The sequence below is a fragment of the Neltuma alba genome, unplaced genomic scaffold (assembly GCF_004799145.2).
Source record: "Neltuma alba isolate B1F8T4 unplaced genomic scaffold, ASM479914v2 tig00006091_pilon, whole genome shotgun sequence".
NCBI lineage: Eukaryota > Viridiplantae > Streptophyta > Magnoliopsida > Fabales > Fabaceae > Neltuma > Neltuma alba.
The window spans coordinates 3,452-21,021 of record NW_021634344.1 but is presented as its reverse complement, the minus strand read 5'-3'; the positions used below and the strand labels follow the sequence as shown (position 1 = coordinate 21,021).

At 34.3% G+C, this 17,570-nt stretch overlaps 2 protein-coding genes across 3 annotated transcripts; both read right to left on the bottom strand.

Moving 5' to 3' along the window:
- Positions 1 to 1,663: 1,663 nt before the first annotated feature.
- Positions 1,664 to 8,412, bottom strand: LOC114749543 (lipase member N). Of its 2 annotated transcripts, none has more exons than XM_028938041.1 (9): positions 8,198 to 8,412; positions 7,371 to 7,549; positions 6,011 to 6,413; positions 5,613 to 5,893; positions 5,452 to 5,520; positions 4,920 to 4,976; positions 3,057 to 3,109; positions 2,883 to 2,958; positions 1,664 to 2,747 (listed from the first exon to the last, which is right to left on the bottom strand). In XM_028938041.1, the coding sequence occupies exons 2-9, from the start codon at positions 7,376 to 7,378 to the stop codon at positions 1,811 to 1,813; spliced, it is 1,884 nt and encodes a 627-aa protein (XP_028793874.1). In that variant the 5' UTR covers positions 7,379 to 7,549; positions 8,198 to 8,412; the 3' UTR covers positions 1,664 to 1,810. The 2 variants fall into 2 exon arrangements, with proteins under 2 accessions (XP_028793874.1, XP_028793873.1); XM_028938040.1 differs by having other exon boundaries at positions 7,371 to 7,544.
- A 3,593-nt stretch (positions 8,413 to 12,005) lies between these two features.
- LOC114749542 (carbon catabolite repressor protein 4 homolog 3) lies at positions 12,006 to 17,280 on the bottom strand. The gene is made up of 13 exons (XM_028938039.1): positions 16,919 to 17,280; positions 16,519 to 16,682; positions 16,334 to 16,399; positions 15,931 to 15,983; positions 15,739 to 15,820; positions 15,042 to 15,128; positions 14,595 to 14,687; positions 14,416 to 14,448; positions 14,166 to 14,278; positions 13,491 to 13,599; positions 13,179 to 13,264; positions 13,008 to 13,092; positions 12,006 to 12,500 (listed from the first exon to the last, which is right to left on the bottom strand). Exons 1-13 carry the CDS (start codon positions 17,208 to 17,210, stop codon positions 12,387 to 12,389), a joined length of 1,377 nt encoding a protein of 458 aa, XP_028793872.1. The 5' UTR covers positions 17,211 to 17,280; the 3' UTR covers positions 12,006 to 12,386.
- Between the last annotated feature and the right edge of the window lie 290 nt (positions 17,281 to 17,570).

Below are 17,570 nucleotides of genomic sequence, written 5' to 3'. Positions count from 1 at the left end.
AAGAATGTTTAGGCTCTTATTTTGTCTCAAAATATAAGAGAATTGAAGTTAGGTGTAATTAATGCACATTTTTCATTTTTCCTTCATTTAGTTAGCATGAATTAATCAAGGTGGGACTCAACTTAATGACTTTATTAGGAGCATTTTTGTGAACGGAAAAGAAATTGCAGCGTATTTAAAGTATTTCACTAACAAAACTTCCTCTTTCTTGGTACTATTAAGAGATGATTGTTTGTTTCTGATATTGAGAATAGAGGAAGTAATTTTATATTTCATTCAAAACAAGTTACTCTGAATAAGAAATCACATATTTGATCATAAATACAGTACATATTTAATTACGGGAGCACATTCCATACTGATCACAATGATGAGCATAGAATGCTCATTGTAATTTGAACCATTTAGATTGATTTTAAATGGTTCAGATTGAATTTAAATTATATATATATTTTAATCAATATTTTGATTTAATAGATATAGAATTTAAAAACAATATAATATTATAACTAACATATATTTAAAAAATAAATTTACCATTGAAAAAAAATTATATATTAAAAATTTTAAATCAGATTTTAAATGGTTTAGATTGCATTACAGTGACGAGCACATGATGAATAAAGACGAATTTAATTACATTTAACAAATCAAATGTCAGTTTCTATATTTATTGTTTCAATGGAAACGCACTCTTACATCCTGGTAAGCAGCGACTGTTGAAGTGGGTTTGTAAGGGAATCGGTACTCTAGCTTCGATCTTTACTCTCACAAATAAATCTCAAGTGTTGAAGCTAAAATTGAAGTAAACCGTAGTAGAAAAACTGTATCCGAACATAATGTTCAAATATGAAATATGGTATCAAACCAGATTTGCAGCCACTCCAATGTGACTCTTCACAGTAAATTTCTTCTTGAAATATTTGGCCAGCAATAAATATCCATTCAACGTCAAAGTATTCATAACAAACCCCGTCAAATGAAGGAAAAAGGCAATAAATAACTAAAATTTATTCATTATTAACGGAAATAAATCTAATGATTATGCAGTATGAGGTAATAATGTACTCCCTCCGTTCCTTATTATAAGAGACAAATAACCGAAGTACGTTGATCAAAAAAACAGTTAAAATTAGTTAAGAACAATTAATATGTAAAAAATATAATTTTTTTCCAAAAATGCCCTCATTAATAAGGAGAGAGAGCATGAGAGAGAACAATTAAATTATTAAAAGAAAGAGAAGTGGGAGGGGGAGAGAGTGTGAGTTGGAGATAATAAATATGGGTAAAATAGTAAATCAACACAAAAAAGTAGAGACAACTTGTAAGTGTCTCTTATATATAGGAACATGCCATAAGCATCAAATGTCTCTTATAATAAGGAACGGAGGGAGTAATATCCAAGTGTTCCAGCCAAACACTTACATGGTAAACGATTGCGAACACCAAACGACATCAATATAGCTTCATTCTCATGCCGTTCTTACATATGGGTTACAATATATTACAAAGGAACCGAAATACATACATATACATATACATACATACATATATATATATATATATATTCAAGGCCCACCTTTCCTCCAAACCAAAAGGGTCAAAAAAAGTATAGATTTGAAGGAAAGATGACCACACAGACTGAGCACCTCTATGATTAAACAGGTATGTGTGTGCGTGTCATAATATATATATATATATATATATATATATAACATTCTCATAAACAGTGATTCTCTGCTATAGATTGCAAACCTGCCATAGAAAATACCAGCAGTATGACGCTGAAATTTGGCATGTATTCCATCCACTAGTTGCTAACTTGTCCTTTCTTCCTCGACTTCAGGGACCTCTGATTGGCTAGATGCTTTGAATTAGGATCCACAAGAAGCAAGCGTGACATGACATAGGATAAGAGTTCCTCATGGTGGGAGAAGGTGAAGTCCAAATGAGCATATTCAAATTCACTATAGGATACATCCACGCCAGCATCCTTCATCAACTTATAGTGCCTTCTAACCATGGAAGGTCTTATCACTCTGTCCTTCTGCCCGGCAACCAGGTCAACAGGAATGTCAATAAGTCCGTAGTGTTCACCCAAGTCCAGAGGCTCAGGTGAACCATATGCCTTCATATTAGCAGATGCACTCCCATAATCAAACAGTCTAAATTTCCTGGCTTGCTTAATCTGTGCGAGATGGAGAGCAACTCGGAATGATACTCCTGGCATGTCATTCATGTTGTAGTGGGGTAACCCTAACACGCCAACCCAGTTTGAGCTGTCTCCACCAACACCATAACTCATTATGGTTTGAACCAGTCCTCCAACTGCTGGTAGGTTATGCAGGTCCCGGGCTAACTTGTTGACAAGCATTCTGAAAAATCTGGTTGGTATGTAGAAAGCAGGCACAAGAGGAGATAAAATAGGAGCCAGCAGAAGTAATACATGCTCCGCAACAGAAAAAACTATGTTTGAGTCATAATGAAAACCGGCGGGTGATAAACAAATCAATCTCGATAGCCTGTGAGGTTTTCCTTCGATTCTGCGTGTAATAACATGCATAATCATGCCAGCTCCTCCCAAACTATGGCAAATTGCGCAAAGCTTGTAAGGGTGATCCTCATTAGTTTCTTCTTCAAAATCAGGTTTACTGAGCTTTAATTCTGCAGTTTTTACTTCATGGATTTTTTCTATCATGGCAGGAATATCCTCAATCCCATGCTCGTTGATGGAATACTGCCAGTACCTGCATATAAAAAATAAAGGAAAAATTATCATTTATATGACAGGCCAATAGTGCATAAAATATCATAAGATGAAAATCTAGATTATATGGACATGAAAACACAAATGAGTTAGATAGTTTGCTTTGTGCACTTACTGACGTGATGAGATGTTCTTGTTGACATGTTCCCTTGAGACCAAACCACGAAGGTTCCCCAGAAATACATCATACCCTGTTAAACAAAAAAAAAAAAAACTACATGTAATTATTCTGGAAACAGATGCATTTTCTCATGAGTGAAAGTATGGTATCCTGACAAATATAACGAACCTTGATCATAGGCTGCAAAAGCTGGAGATCCAACAACTCCGTTCGATACCCAACTGGAAAAAAAATATTTTGACTTTTTAGAATATATAATTTACATACTTTATCAGCTACAGAAAAGAATTTGAAAATGAGTTCATAGTATCATGGCCACATTATAACTCAAAATCCAGGCAACTGGGAATGAACATAATTGACAACTCCATCCATTTTTCTTTATGCTTACAACAATGCAATGCGGCTTTTATCACTGAAAGAACAATGGAAAGTATAATGACAGGATAAATAACCTCCTCAACAAACAAATGAAAAGCAACACTAAACAAAGTAGCAAAATATACACCACTCCACATGCATGCCTAGTAAACAAACCCCTTCAATAAAACCGAGGACCAAAAAGAAAAACAAATAAACAACTTTTGCATCATAATAAGGGTTAGACATCCTCTTAAGAAACACAAGCTTTAGGATGCAACCAAATGAGTTAAACAACAGCACGTGTATAACAAACAATAATTCTTTAACTCCCTACACATCCTCTGATATGAATCAACAGAAATATGTTCATATAGAGCAGAGCCTGGATTCAAATGCTTTTTAGATGCTAAGAAAATAGTGTCAGATGCTTGAATTTGAATAGTATTGAATCCACGTGCTATAATTACAGCCACAACGTTCCCTCAAGTGAATAGTTCAAGTGTATTTGTGTGGCCACCATTAGCAATACAAAGAGATTGAAGCATCACTGTCGATTTTATACTTAGGCAATATGATTGAGATTTAATAGTTCAATAGCATATTCTTCTTTAACCATCTCTTTCTCCGTAACTTATTTGCCCCTCCTATTTTCTCGACATGGTATTAAAGCACACGCATCAACCACCATCAATCCTAACATGATAGCACTAATCTACAAGAAAAATAAATAAATAAAAAAAATAAAATAAACAGAAACCTGGGTTATATTTTGTTTGATTAAAGATTTGTGAGAATTTTTTTTATATCTCAAAATGTGAAGGAAGTATTTATAACTTGAAGTTGTTCATGTTGAATTCTCCTTAACTAGTTTTATTTATGTCTATTTTCTAAACACAAACAGAGACACTAATTATTGAGCTCGATCCCACCCAACAGCTATCAGGGACTCATTCCCATTCCTTGTACTTCAACTCAACCAGAAGCATACAAGTTATAGGAAACAGAATACACTTTTGAGCACATTTCTGATAAAATGCACGTAAAAACATATTATTTTCCTTAAAATAAATATCCACACCACCAACAACTCTTCGCACAACTAAACCTTTAATCGTTTACCATTTGGGATAGATTTCTTTGATTAACTAAAATATTACCCCTTCAATCCAACCATTCATTTGCTGTAGTATATGGTAATTAAGGTAGCACTACAAGTACAACCTCACAAATAGTGAGAAAGTTCGTTCAGCAAAATCCCAAAATCATACTCCTATTTTTAAATGAAGCTAACAGGAAATATCAATCTCTAACTATGTTTAAACAATTAATAATTAATAATAGGACTCATGCAGTATACCAAAATAATAATAAGAATAATATTAGGACTCATGAAGATGCTTAAGTAGATAAAGCAAAACTTAGTCAACCTACTTTACTGACTATGTGGGGGCTTTATGAGCAGTTATATAGTCATTGAACGGGCATCAGAATTTATATGATCATCCTCACTGCTCAGAAATAATAACTCCTCCAGAGAAAAAACTACTGTAATAATAGGAGTTTTTCAAATGAAAATAAACCATCTGACTTTTTAAACTTCTCATATAAGCAAAAATCATCATGGAATCAATGAGAACTAAGCAAGAAAGAGACAACAGTATGACTCACCCCATGGATGAATCTAAAACTCCATGTTGAAGATAAACCACTTTTCGTGCATCTCGCCTGCGACACCAGATTATAAGTATTAGACCCCATGTACCATGTCCAATTTATAGCAGTCTCCATCTTTTTAAGTTTATAGCGATGCACTCTAACAATTCACTATATTCAAACATCAACATTTCTTCCAGCCTCCACAGTGCTTTCTGCTTCTGCACATAATTTTTTAAGTTTCCCATGTATTATTAGTTTATTACTATTTCTAATGAATCATACCTTCCGTTCAAAAAGATGTCTGACTGACAGGAAAAAGACTAATTCCCGATGGTTCCCTTTGATTTGTCAGATGTAATTCATAATCAACACTAATAATAGAGCTGAGATATTAAATATGTCAATTACACCATGCATTCTATCTCCATATTTGTCATGATTCACAGCAGATTCCCAGAGAGCATGCTTTTAAATTTCAACTTTGGATGGTCAAAGTCAATTCAATTATCAAAGAGGGTTAAATTTTCTTCTAGAGTCCATTTACCTAGGTATTCTTTCCAAGAGAAGAATATATCCATCTGCAGTGATCACATGAATAGCTTCATATGGATACCTGTCAAAGGAAGGAGTAGAAATTATGAAACAGGCTGACAAAATTTCAAAATCAAAAGAATAGGATAAATGAAGATATGAAAAAGCTTTTACCCAAGCTCTGTTATGACATCTTGACATGTCCGGGCATCTGTATTCAAAGACTCGTTAAAGCTGGTATTCCTCTCTGAAGGTTTCGGGTCATCCTTCCCCAGTACAGCTGTAGAAACAGAAACATCTGCAACATCATGATCTTCCTTAATGCCACTCTCATGAGATGAAAACAGCCATTTTAACGCCCCAAAGGCTTCTGAGGGAGAGAGAAGAAGGTGTGCGGCCTTGCGAACGACATCAAATATAGCTTCTATACATATCTCTATGAATAGATGGAGATCCTAATTGATTGGCAATAGAATTTTATGAGCAACACACAAATAACAAGGATGTAAAATCTATCTAGAGATATTTACAAACTAACAACAAAACACAATAGATTGCAAGTATCACACAACCTCAATGACTCCACGTCTCCGATCAGTTGCATGGTGAATAACATGGTCCTTGAGGCTTCGCACTCTCCTCGCTGAATGCAAACATGTAGGACGTGGGCTTCCAGGGATAGATGGGCTTTTTGAGAACCTAGAATAGGCTAACTGAAAAAGACGAATTGGAATTCCCAGAAAAAGCTTGAAGGGGAACAAAACCCATATCATGATATACTGGATCCAATTCATCTGCTGCCAACTGTGCTTGGTAAAACTAGATCTAGAGGCCCTAGAACTTTGTGATACAGGAGATCCAGCAGATTCATATCCAGAACTATCTTCCTCTCCAGATAAGGTGTCCAGGCTTGAAGTATCAGTATCAGAATCCACAGAAAGTTCATGAATGAACTGGTTGAAAGAGGACACACCACTAGGGGAAGAAAAGGCAAGAAAAAACACGTCAAAAGCAGCATTCAAGATTAAAGGTGCCACGTCATTAGGATAGAATGATAAGCATGTGTAAGAACAATATAAGTTCATATTCTAAACTGCAATTTTCAAAGATATAGAAGAGAACAACAATACAAACGTAAATGATACAGAATTGTAAAGAATCTAGACTAGAATAATAAAACTGATGTAAGACCTTATGCTTTTGTACAAAACCGGAAGAAATCTAATACACTAGAAAGTTTAAATCAAAGTAATTCATTTCCTAGATCATTGATCCCTGGACTTTTTCCTAGTTCACTCTAACTTCACTCTCTAGACTTCATTATTCTTTATCTCCCCCACCTCTCCTAATTCTTTCTCGTAGTTCTGTCATTTAATTTTGATCCTAAATCACAATTCATGGTGATCTGATGCTTTCTTTTTGTTAGTTTTGATTCCTTTCAGAATTTGCCAAATTCAGTTCTGCTTTTTCTATTATAAATTAACCAGTATCATTGACAGCGCCTTGACCAAAACCAAAAGGCACAATGGGAAGGCAAAGACTATAATCTTTAACGGCAACTCAAATAACCAAGGGAAGATTCAGAGATGAATCCTCGCTGTATCAGAACATGCACCAAAATGAATCAATACCTGTATACACAACCCGCATGAGGTATGTGATAGTGAAACAGGAACCACAACAACAAATATAATATTGGAATAGCCATTAAGAGAAAGCTTCTCGTAACTAAACCACTGACTTTTACCAAAAAGAAAAACTAACTTTGGTATTCCTTGATTATAGCCTATTACTCCTCCACCCAACCAAAAATTGACAGGAAAAATTTCAATCATGTAAATCATCCAGGGGTTATCATAAGTACACACAAGCTTTATACATTTAAAAGTAAAATTATGATAGAAATTACTAATGTCAATCTGCAAAACTTACTTTTCCATCCAACGTGGAAAACGTGGTCCACGGAAAGCTGGCTTGAGCTCCCAACCATGAATACCTTCAAGTATAGTTGCTTTCCCAGGTAGAAATGTCAACAAGAGAGCGGAAATTCCATTGATCAGCCTCACAATATTGTTCACGGACTCATAAGTAAATGTCTTCACTGACCTGAACTAAAAACCAAATGCAAATGTTCATCCTCCAGCCACTTGATTGAAAGATGTTAAAGTATATAATAGAAACTATTATGGGTTTTAACAGTTAAAGCTTCTGAGTTGAATTAAATGTTATACATAGAAAAAAAGTCGCGCATAATTATTCCCCTAGTCATTGTGGGGGGGGGGGGGGGACGTCAAGCTCCAAATTAGAGGGCGAAGAAGAAGAAGAATTTAGCTGATCTAACGAACAGCTGATACACAATAGAGGGTGAAAGTAAACAACCCATTCCCCAGGACCCATAAAATTACATGAATTCAGATTCAAAAAGCAAACTACATTGATCACGTGCTTCCAAGACAAATAACAAGAAATTACAGGCAGTGACAAATTACACGGACCCGGGGGGGGGGGGAAGCATTCTAGGGATCGAATCATTTTCGCCGCAACGCCGATTGCCTAGCTACATAACAATAACGAGCAAACACGAACATCCTCTCAATTAAGGCAAATATAATCAAGTATCATGATTTAATTCGCAACCACATTGCTTAAAAAAGTAACATGGCCTTCCTCTTGAGTGACAGTCAATTAAGCGATATACGATCAAGTACCATGACATTCACAAAGATTCCAAACCCATAATGATCAAAGCATGGCCTTACTCTTTAGTGACAGCGAGGACGGTGTCAACAAACCGTTGCATCATACGCTACAAAATCTCAGGTTGCCTTGTATTCCAATCAAATCACCCAACAACGAAATAGAAACAGAAGAGTTATACGAAATCCCAAAATTCGCGTCGCAATTGAAGGCGTAAATTCAAATCTGCTTCAACGAAATCAGGGGGGGGGGGGGGAGTTCGGAACCGGGGACCTGGAATCTCAGGAAAGACGAAGGGGGCAAGTTACGAGTTACGACCCTTGCCTTCATGGAGGGGAAACCATATATCAGTTAAGTATGAAGTTCCACGTGGAGGGCATTGACTGGCCACGCTGCTATGTGTCGCTGTCTGGTAATTTTGTCGTGGATTTGAATTACACGTAAGCCTAACGTGAAGCAGGGAGAATTATTAAATGATTATCAAATGAATCCTGCCATTCCTGGCTGTGGTAGATTTGATATTAATTAATAATAGTTACTCACCGTTGTTATTTTTACAAGACACTACCCCTCATGTTGAATATAAGAGTTAGTTTCCAGTCAAAAAAAATAATATAAGAGTTAGTTTGATTTTTTTATTTAATCCTAAATATAAGATCTTAATCTATTTTATTTCTTATATTTATCTATTTTTTTAAAATAGTCTTTTTAGTAGTTAGACATGTTAAAAATTCCATTAAATAGTAGTTTTAACTAACATAAATGATTAACAAGGATATTTTAAAAAAGACAATACTTATTTATTACAAATAAAAAATTTAACAAACTCCCTAAATCTACACAAATTAGTCAACTAACTCTTATATTAAAATTAGAGATAATACTACCTCCGGTCCTTAATATAAAACCTTGTTTGACTTTTATTTTGATCTTAAATATAAGACTCTAATAGAATTTATCTTTTATATTTATATATTTTTCTAAAATAGTCCTCCTAATAATGATAAGTATAGCTAATACACTTAATTAGTAAAGATATTTTAGGAAAAACAATACACATTTATTATAAATAACTAACTTAACTTCTTTTCTTAATTTCCTCAAATTAGTCAACTAGCTCTTATAACTAGGACCGGAAGTAGTATTAACTAATTTTAACTAATTCAACTGATTCAATAATATTAACTAATTCACACATACTAATAAAAATAGTTAAAAACATTAATTTTGTTTTTAGTAATGTTCAAGTGATTCTTAATATTATCTCCCTTAACTACATTAAATTTCAGTACCATATTAATTTCCATTATGCTACTATTCTTATTAAATATCAGTATATATGGAAAAAAAATATTTAATAATCATGGAAACAAACGTAGGGTCTTGTAAAAATGACAAAAGAAATATCTTTGGGAAGAGGTCTTATAAATAAGAACAAGAGGGTAGGTCGGGAATGATGAGATCTTTACACAAAATTTTCTTAATAATTAATTGAAAAGTTCCAATTATAAATAAGATATTTAAATTAATAATTGTAATTTATGTTGCAGAAAAATTACGAGGACCTAAACGTCATTAAATCAATATTTGGGAACATAACTGTCATTCTACTTGTAGATCTTTAGATAGTACGGATTATTGATTATTGTTTTTTTCTCGTGAATCTTGGAAGTCGGAACAATCTGAATGGTTGATAAAGACGGCGATGGAGCAAAAGAACGGTTCAGATTGGAAGGTCAACGGCAGCGGCACGCAGTGGATTTAAAGGCAACTTCAATCAATTTATCTTGCGAAAAAGGGAGATAAAATCAAGTGAGGCCACGGAATCCAATTTAGGTTAAAATGGAATTAAGGACTGCTTTTAAGGAAATGCGTTTCCTTTTATGGTCGGCAACATATGCTCCACGAAAAACATGAAATAAATTAAGTCGGTGTTCTCCATCAATCTCAATTTTTCCGGATTTCAGTCTTCTGGTGAATAGATCATCATCATGAGGGTTATTCCATTCCATTGACTTATAAGAATGATGTGTGGGACCCATGTAGGAAGCATGAGTCACAAGATATATTTAGATCTTATTTGGATTATTGTTAAAAGTGACATTTATCTTGCCGACTTTAGATTATTATATTTCTTGGTTATGTTCTATATGTTAGCATGAGATTTTGAATTTATTTTGACGAAATATTGAGAAGTTACTGACAAAAAAATTCAAATGACACAATTTTTTTTTTCACTTTCATATTACTTGAGGAAAAACTAAAAAGTCAGTTAACCCTAAAATCATACTACTTCTGCTCCTAGTTATAAGAGTTAGTTGACTAATTTGAGTAGATTAAAGAAGTTAATTAAGTTAGTTATTTATGATAAATATGTGTTGTCTTTTCTAAACTATCCTTGTTAATCAAGTGTAGTAGCTAGAACTACCAATATTAAAAAAACTACCATGGAAAAAAATTCATAAATATGAGAGATAAAGTAGAATGAGGTCTTATATTTACCAAAATAAAAGTCACAAAAAGTCTTATATTTCAAAGTAGTTCTTCTAATATTAGTAGTTTTAGTCAATACACTTGATTAGCAAGGATATCTTAGGAAAGACAACGTATATTTAATACAAATAACTAACTTTTTTAATCTATTCAAATTAGTCAACTAGCTCTTATATTTAGAATCAGTATCTTTTTTTATTTTCATCTAACTAGCATTTTTTAGTTCCAACTAACTTTTAAGGCTTCCCTGTATAATGCCAAATAAGTTTTTAATAGGATTCTTCATTATGAATGCTTTGCTTTCCCAGATCTTTAATTCCAAGCCCACGGCTTCTTTTCATTTTTTTTTCCCCCTTTTAAATATTAAACACCAGGTATCTGCTAGCCACATGGGACATAAATTAAACTAAGTCAGGAAGAACCACAAGGGCGGCAGTGTTCTCCCAACAAATATTGAACACAATTTCGTTCAAAAGACTCAAACTTAAGACCCTTAGAATTTGTTTGGCATAAAACACGAATAGGAAAGGAAATGTAAATACTCTCTTTCATAAACATTAGACTATCTTTCAAACAAACCCACTTTATCATTTACCAAACAACTAAAAATACTTCCCTCCACATTTTTCTTACCTTGATTTGTACCCCAAATCAATAGTAAGTCGACTTTATCGATCAACATTGCCTTCTTGAATATGAATGCTCTGGGTTATCATTAAAAAATTTGCACGTGAATCATCATTTAAGAAGTTAGATTTTTCTAAAGTAATAAGCGGTGCATTATATGAAATCACTAACTAAAATGACCATGTCTAAATGGACTTGCAATTTATGCATAACTCAAGCCTTGAAAAAAGAAAATACAAAAACTGATTATAAATCTTCGACCAATAACTATTACGTCTAGTTCTTAATATAAGAACTGGTTGACTAATTTGAGTAGATTAAAAAAATTAGTTAAATCAGTTAATGTTATTTCCCCTAAAATACATTTGCTAATCATGTATATTAACTAAAATTACTATTTGATAAAAACTTTAACATATGCAACTACTATAAAAATAAATTTAGAAAAAAAAGTGGATAAATATGAAAGACAAAATAAATTGGGGTCTTATATTTAATACCAAATTAAAAAATCAAATTAAGTCTTATATTAAAGATACAAAAGAACATCCCCGTGGCCAATCCCTATTCGGCTTCGCCAAAGCACATAGCTTTGTCTCTCAAAAAGAGCATGAAACATCTCCATCATGACGAAATTTGATCATCACACTAACACGTGTAAAATTTCACAGCAGGCCAGTTATGGTCGGAGGTAATAATAGATCATGTAACACACATTATATGGAAAAGATGGAATATTCAGATTAATTATTTTTGAAAGACAGAACGATAAAACATGGCAATCGATACCTTGATCATAACATATACAAACTTCAGCATAATTTGTGACAATTTACTGTCAAGTTCTAATTCTTAAACGAAAACTAGCTATTTAGATATCTTTAACAACTCCATATGATTGAGTCTTTAAAGAAAAAAAATTATTTCGCATACTATGTTTTTACTGAAAAACTTAATAATAAATACCTAAGAAATTTTAAGGAGGCGTTTTCCTTACTGTATTCCTCTGCACTACCAAGCTTATCATGCTGTTTCCCAATAGTCCAGGCGAACCCAAGTAAAATTTAAAATCAAATATTGTTTCGAAACACAAACACTCAGCTGATTTCTGACAACAGGTTGTTGTGTTCTTTAATTCTCTACTGCAGGAGAAGATGCTGCCTCTGCATCTAGTTCGGTAGTTGCATTGGTGGTAAGTGAGAAGGCAAATTCCGAAACCAAAGGCAAGTGATCACTTCCCACCCCCTATTGTTCATAAAAAAGAACCGTTAGATTAGGAGGGGAAAAAATTATAATGTTTTATCCATTATGAGATTATGGAGTTTGGAACCAAACAAAGGTCCAAGGAATCTAATACGTTACAGTGCACTGAAACAGATATCAGCTGATAAGAGGATCAACGATCCAATGAACTACCCGTGAACATATTTTGGAATCAACCTCCGATTCCAGTTTTTTCTATCAATTGGGATACTCGAGGAAGAGCAGAGGCAAGCATGATAATCGTGATTCTAAAGAGAAATGCTAACATATAAAGTGGATTTCTCTCAGCATCTGGATTATCTGTTAGATATGAGTTCTCCAAAGTCTAAAATCTTAATCTATTTGCCTTTTTTCATTTCAATTTTTCATCATATTTTGCGAGCTTCCATAATCCCCCTCAACAAGCATATCTGATGACTTAGTCGAATATTAAATGCTCCATGAATAATGATTTAAAATGGAATTTAGCGCCAAGAACCTAGTAATTACCTTGCAGGGAAGGCCACCTGTCCTCCGGAGAATATTAATTGGAACAGTATCCAAAACTTTTGTTGGTATGATGCTGTCAGAGTACCTGCATCAATTGCAAAATTCATATCATTTAATCTCAAGTCATTTACAACAAAAGACATTGATTAGCCTATTGAAGATGCCGGTTACCATAAGTAATCAACAGTGCCAAGAAACTTTGAGTGGTAGGAAGTTGCCAAGGGTTCACCATTGAATCCCCGAGTACTTGCTGAACCCTGGAAAAGTAGAACATTCCATTTGAAGGTAGTCGGAAACAAATCCCATTTTATACAGAAGATGATAATATCTTTCCAGTGACATGATAATTTTTTTTTTCACATGAAAGAAGGAGTCAAGAAAATAAAGGATTACAATTACTTAGTAGCATAGGATACTTGATGATTCTACCCCCAAAAAAAAAAAAAAAAAAAAAAAGGTGACGAAACAATGATGCTCATATACCTTAACCTTGGCATAAGAACTGTTAAGTTTGAATGGGTGCACAACGAAGTGACGCTCAGAACTTCCTGTTGCAGTTATTACCTCCTCATCTGTCCAGTTTTGAAACAATCTGGAAGGTATAGCTGTGAACATAATGCTCAGAGGAAAAGCCTAAGTAGCCTATGCCACATTCAAGAAACTCATGTTCTACAATAAAAAGATATAATCAAACAGCGATCCCATTACAAATTACGAATCATTCAATATACTAAGCAATAGGAAATTAGTCATGAAAATGCATGTTGACCCAAATCACACTAAAGCAGGGCAACAGAAATCTGCATATTCATTTAAAAAAAAAAAAAAAAAAAAAAGGAATCCCACGTAGCTTCTCTTAATTAAAAAAAAAAAGTTCACTGACAGAATAAGAAACTCTCAAGTCTTAACAAATTAACGACAGAATGACTTGAGCACAAATCATCAGAGTTCCGGAGGAAGCAGAATCTAGAAATGACAAAGTAGCAAAATTGCATTTCCCTCAGAAAGTAATCAGACCATGAAGCCAATTACACTTGCACTACTTCATCTTAAGCACGTGAATAATCAAAAACTAATTCCCTACTATATAAACCGGCACAGAAGCTTATGATAAATCAATAATTGCCAGAGTTTAGAGAGAGAGAGAGAGAGACGAACCTATCAATTAAGATAAATGGATTGACTGCCTCTTTTTTATAGCCTAAGACTTGAGCAGGATGACAGTTCTTCTGTCCAGATAATTCCCTTCTGTCATATAACATGATATTTAACTGCAATTAAAAACCACAGTTAATTTCAAGCAAGCACCTACAAGTTATTCGCCTCACATGATTAATCCAAGTTATTGCAATATAAAATGAACTTGCAAACCAAAAAAATGCTTATCTAACAATATGAAAGTATTCACCTCAGACGATGTCAAGAACTTGTATATACCACTCTGTTGATGAGAAATTTGAAGGGGAAAAAACAAACAGAAAACAAATCAATACAACAAAAGTAAACACAGAATGCAAGTCTAGGCACCTGTTGCTCGGCCTTGACTTGCTGAAGACAAAAAAGCATGTATATTTTAAAATATGGCACCTGAGGAGTACTATTAAAATCACCCGCAAGCACAACAGGAACATTTCCCCATTTTTCTGAAAGCGTCTGTGCTCTTGACAAGAGTGAACGAACCTGAAAATATAAAATATTTCAGTTTAATAACAATTACAGTACAGCAGGATTGAGAGAGCAATAGAAAACTTGAGAATGAATCTGGGATATTCTGTTCAATAAAAATGACCTCCTGAAAATTATATGCTACCCCCAGTCATAAATATAAGATCTAGTTTGTAGTATAATTTGCACTACAAATTAGATCTTGCATCTAGGACTGGAGGTAGTATTATGCAATTAAAGAACCCCACACAAACCTTAAATTCAGAAGTTCTATACGCAAAAAAGGGTATTAAATTGATCTTTGCATCTAGTTATTATCATGTAATGATAATCTGACATAGAAACTGCAAAGCAACACAAGAGACTTACTTGGCCTAGTTTAACTTCTCCTCTGCTTGGGTTATAAAGCACATGGATGTTACCGACTAGTAGTCTTCTCGAGTCAGATTTACGCATCTGCCTGTAACGTATAAGTTAGAAGCACAAAGGATGCAAGACTGCTTGATGTACCCTAGAATGATGCAATTCGATTATCAGAATTTAGATCCACGAGGCCACAAGACCGGGCAGGACTACTTGTTTGGATTTCACATGCCATGGCGTGCAGCAATAAGTAATCAGAATTCATAAGACATTCACACACTCAAAGTCTACAGCTGTTGGGATAAAAAAACCTCTTTCAACACATGCGCTGGATTTAGGAACTTACCATCGAAGACTACATAAGCATCTACCTTAAATTTTCACCTCTTAGACCCCTTAATTTTGGAGCTTCAAAGTAATTAGCTTAAATATTATTGTCTTACGGTTTGGAGAAGCTTACAACATCCAATATTACCAACCTCCCCCACCCCCCGGGGGGGCGTGGGAAAAGAATTTACTGATAGTTCCTTCAATCCCTTTATCCCTTGTCTCTGAAACTGTTTCCCATGCAACTACATGCCATAGGAGGCCCACATATTTTGAAAGAAAAAAAAAATAATTATTGATAAAATCCTTCATCCAATAGCTTCAGATGCCAAATGCAAAGTGGAAAAGAAAATCGCTTATTCTAAGGAGTTAGTACCTCAAAAACTGAAAGCTGAGCAACATTATCACGGAGACCAATGCCCTTAAATTCAATACTCTCTCCTTCCAATAACCGAAACCTAACAGACAGACAAAATGGTGTCAAAACTTCCATAAATCAGTTACATGTAACCAAAAAAAAAAAAAAGGAAACCTTAGCAATCAATAAACTAAACCCTGTTTTTCTTACTTGTCAGCTTTCCAAAACAAAGCGCAACCATCAATTGTGTCTCCAGTACGCCTCTGCAGCCCATTTTCAAATGTCATTATCACCTCATCAGTTACTCTTCTTGATATTTTTTTTAATTTTTGGTGAAAGTACTCTTCTTGATAATTTGGTGAATAGATTACTAACTATAAAGCACTCAAGCATGCCTTCTGAATCAGCATGTTTTGATGATCCTAGCTCATCAGGTCAACCAAGGAAGCTAGTCCAAAAGATGGTCAGGGAACTCATACTTGGTGGAACTCAAGACATACTGACGGTTTATTCTATATATAAATATATATATATTTATATAACCGAGACATTATAATAGATGTAATAGAACTTGCCAAACAATATAGATGGTAACCCATGGTTGAAATTATACCTTATAAGATCCTATATATCCTGCTTTAACCAAAGTGTTTGAGATCTCCCAATACCTGTCAACCTCCTGACAAATCGTTCCAACTTACCATAAGCTACTCTTTGTGATTCAGCTCTAGGCAATCACAAAATATTTAATCTCCTTAAAAAGAAACAGAAAATAAGAGAAAGATGACAATGCCTTACTTGTAAACATATAATATCTGGGTCCAAAGCAAAGAGTTCTTTACAAATAACTCTCTTACGATGATTCCACTTCAGGTACTGAGAAGGAACATTTGAGTATAAATCTCTGTGCTCATAAGCATTTCTATCCGCCAGTACGTTATAAGATACCACGGTGAATCTTTCTGGAACACGTAAGTTCCCCACATACGACAAAGCCAAGGAAACAAGAGAGACATTAAAACCCACAGACGCATAGCTTATACTTGCTACGAATAATATATATCATGCTTGACAAATAAAAAGTCATTCTTCCACCCTATGCCCTTCGAGAAACAAAAAAAGCTGAATTCAAAAATGTCGTTAGGTGAAGATTTTTTCTCCAAACTATGCAACGAAAGAAGAGGGAAAGTAGGAAAACCGGTAGATGCTAGTGCTTCATGATCGGCTTCAACCCAATGGCGTTCAATTTCAGGAGCCGGCTCGAAATTTCTCCGTCTTAGAGGATTATACCATCGTCGAGTGTAAGAGCGAGTAGATGGTGATGAAGATGAAGATGAATCAGTGGAACCACTGGAGCAACTTGGGAAAACGGTCACCTTCTTACAGGAGACGGAGAAGAGAGAGGAATGGCGCTTGAGGGAAACTGAGGTAGCGGTGGGAGAGCGAACACTAAGCCATGAAGAGCAATCGCGAGAGGTCATCATCACCATGAAAAACGAATTGATAAAAGCGGATAGAGGTTACAGCTAACCAGGTTTAGCGCCACTCTCTGTTATCCAGTTCCCAACATACACTAAAAGGAATATCCACAGAGAAGGACCGTTGAAGCCCAAGAACTACCCCCTCAACACCTAACCAAAAGCCGTAAATTGAAATACTGGTTAAAATTAATTAAAAATAATAAATAGGTATTTTTTATAGAAAAAATCTAAAAAAGATAACTGTTGAATTTTAAAATTCTAAATCAATATTAATTATTACACTTTAAAAAAATTACTATAGTCAAAAAGTAAATAACAACACATTTTTGTAGTAATTCCTGATTTGTCATTTTAAAATTCAACTATTAT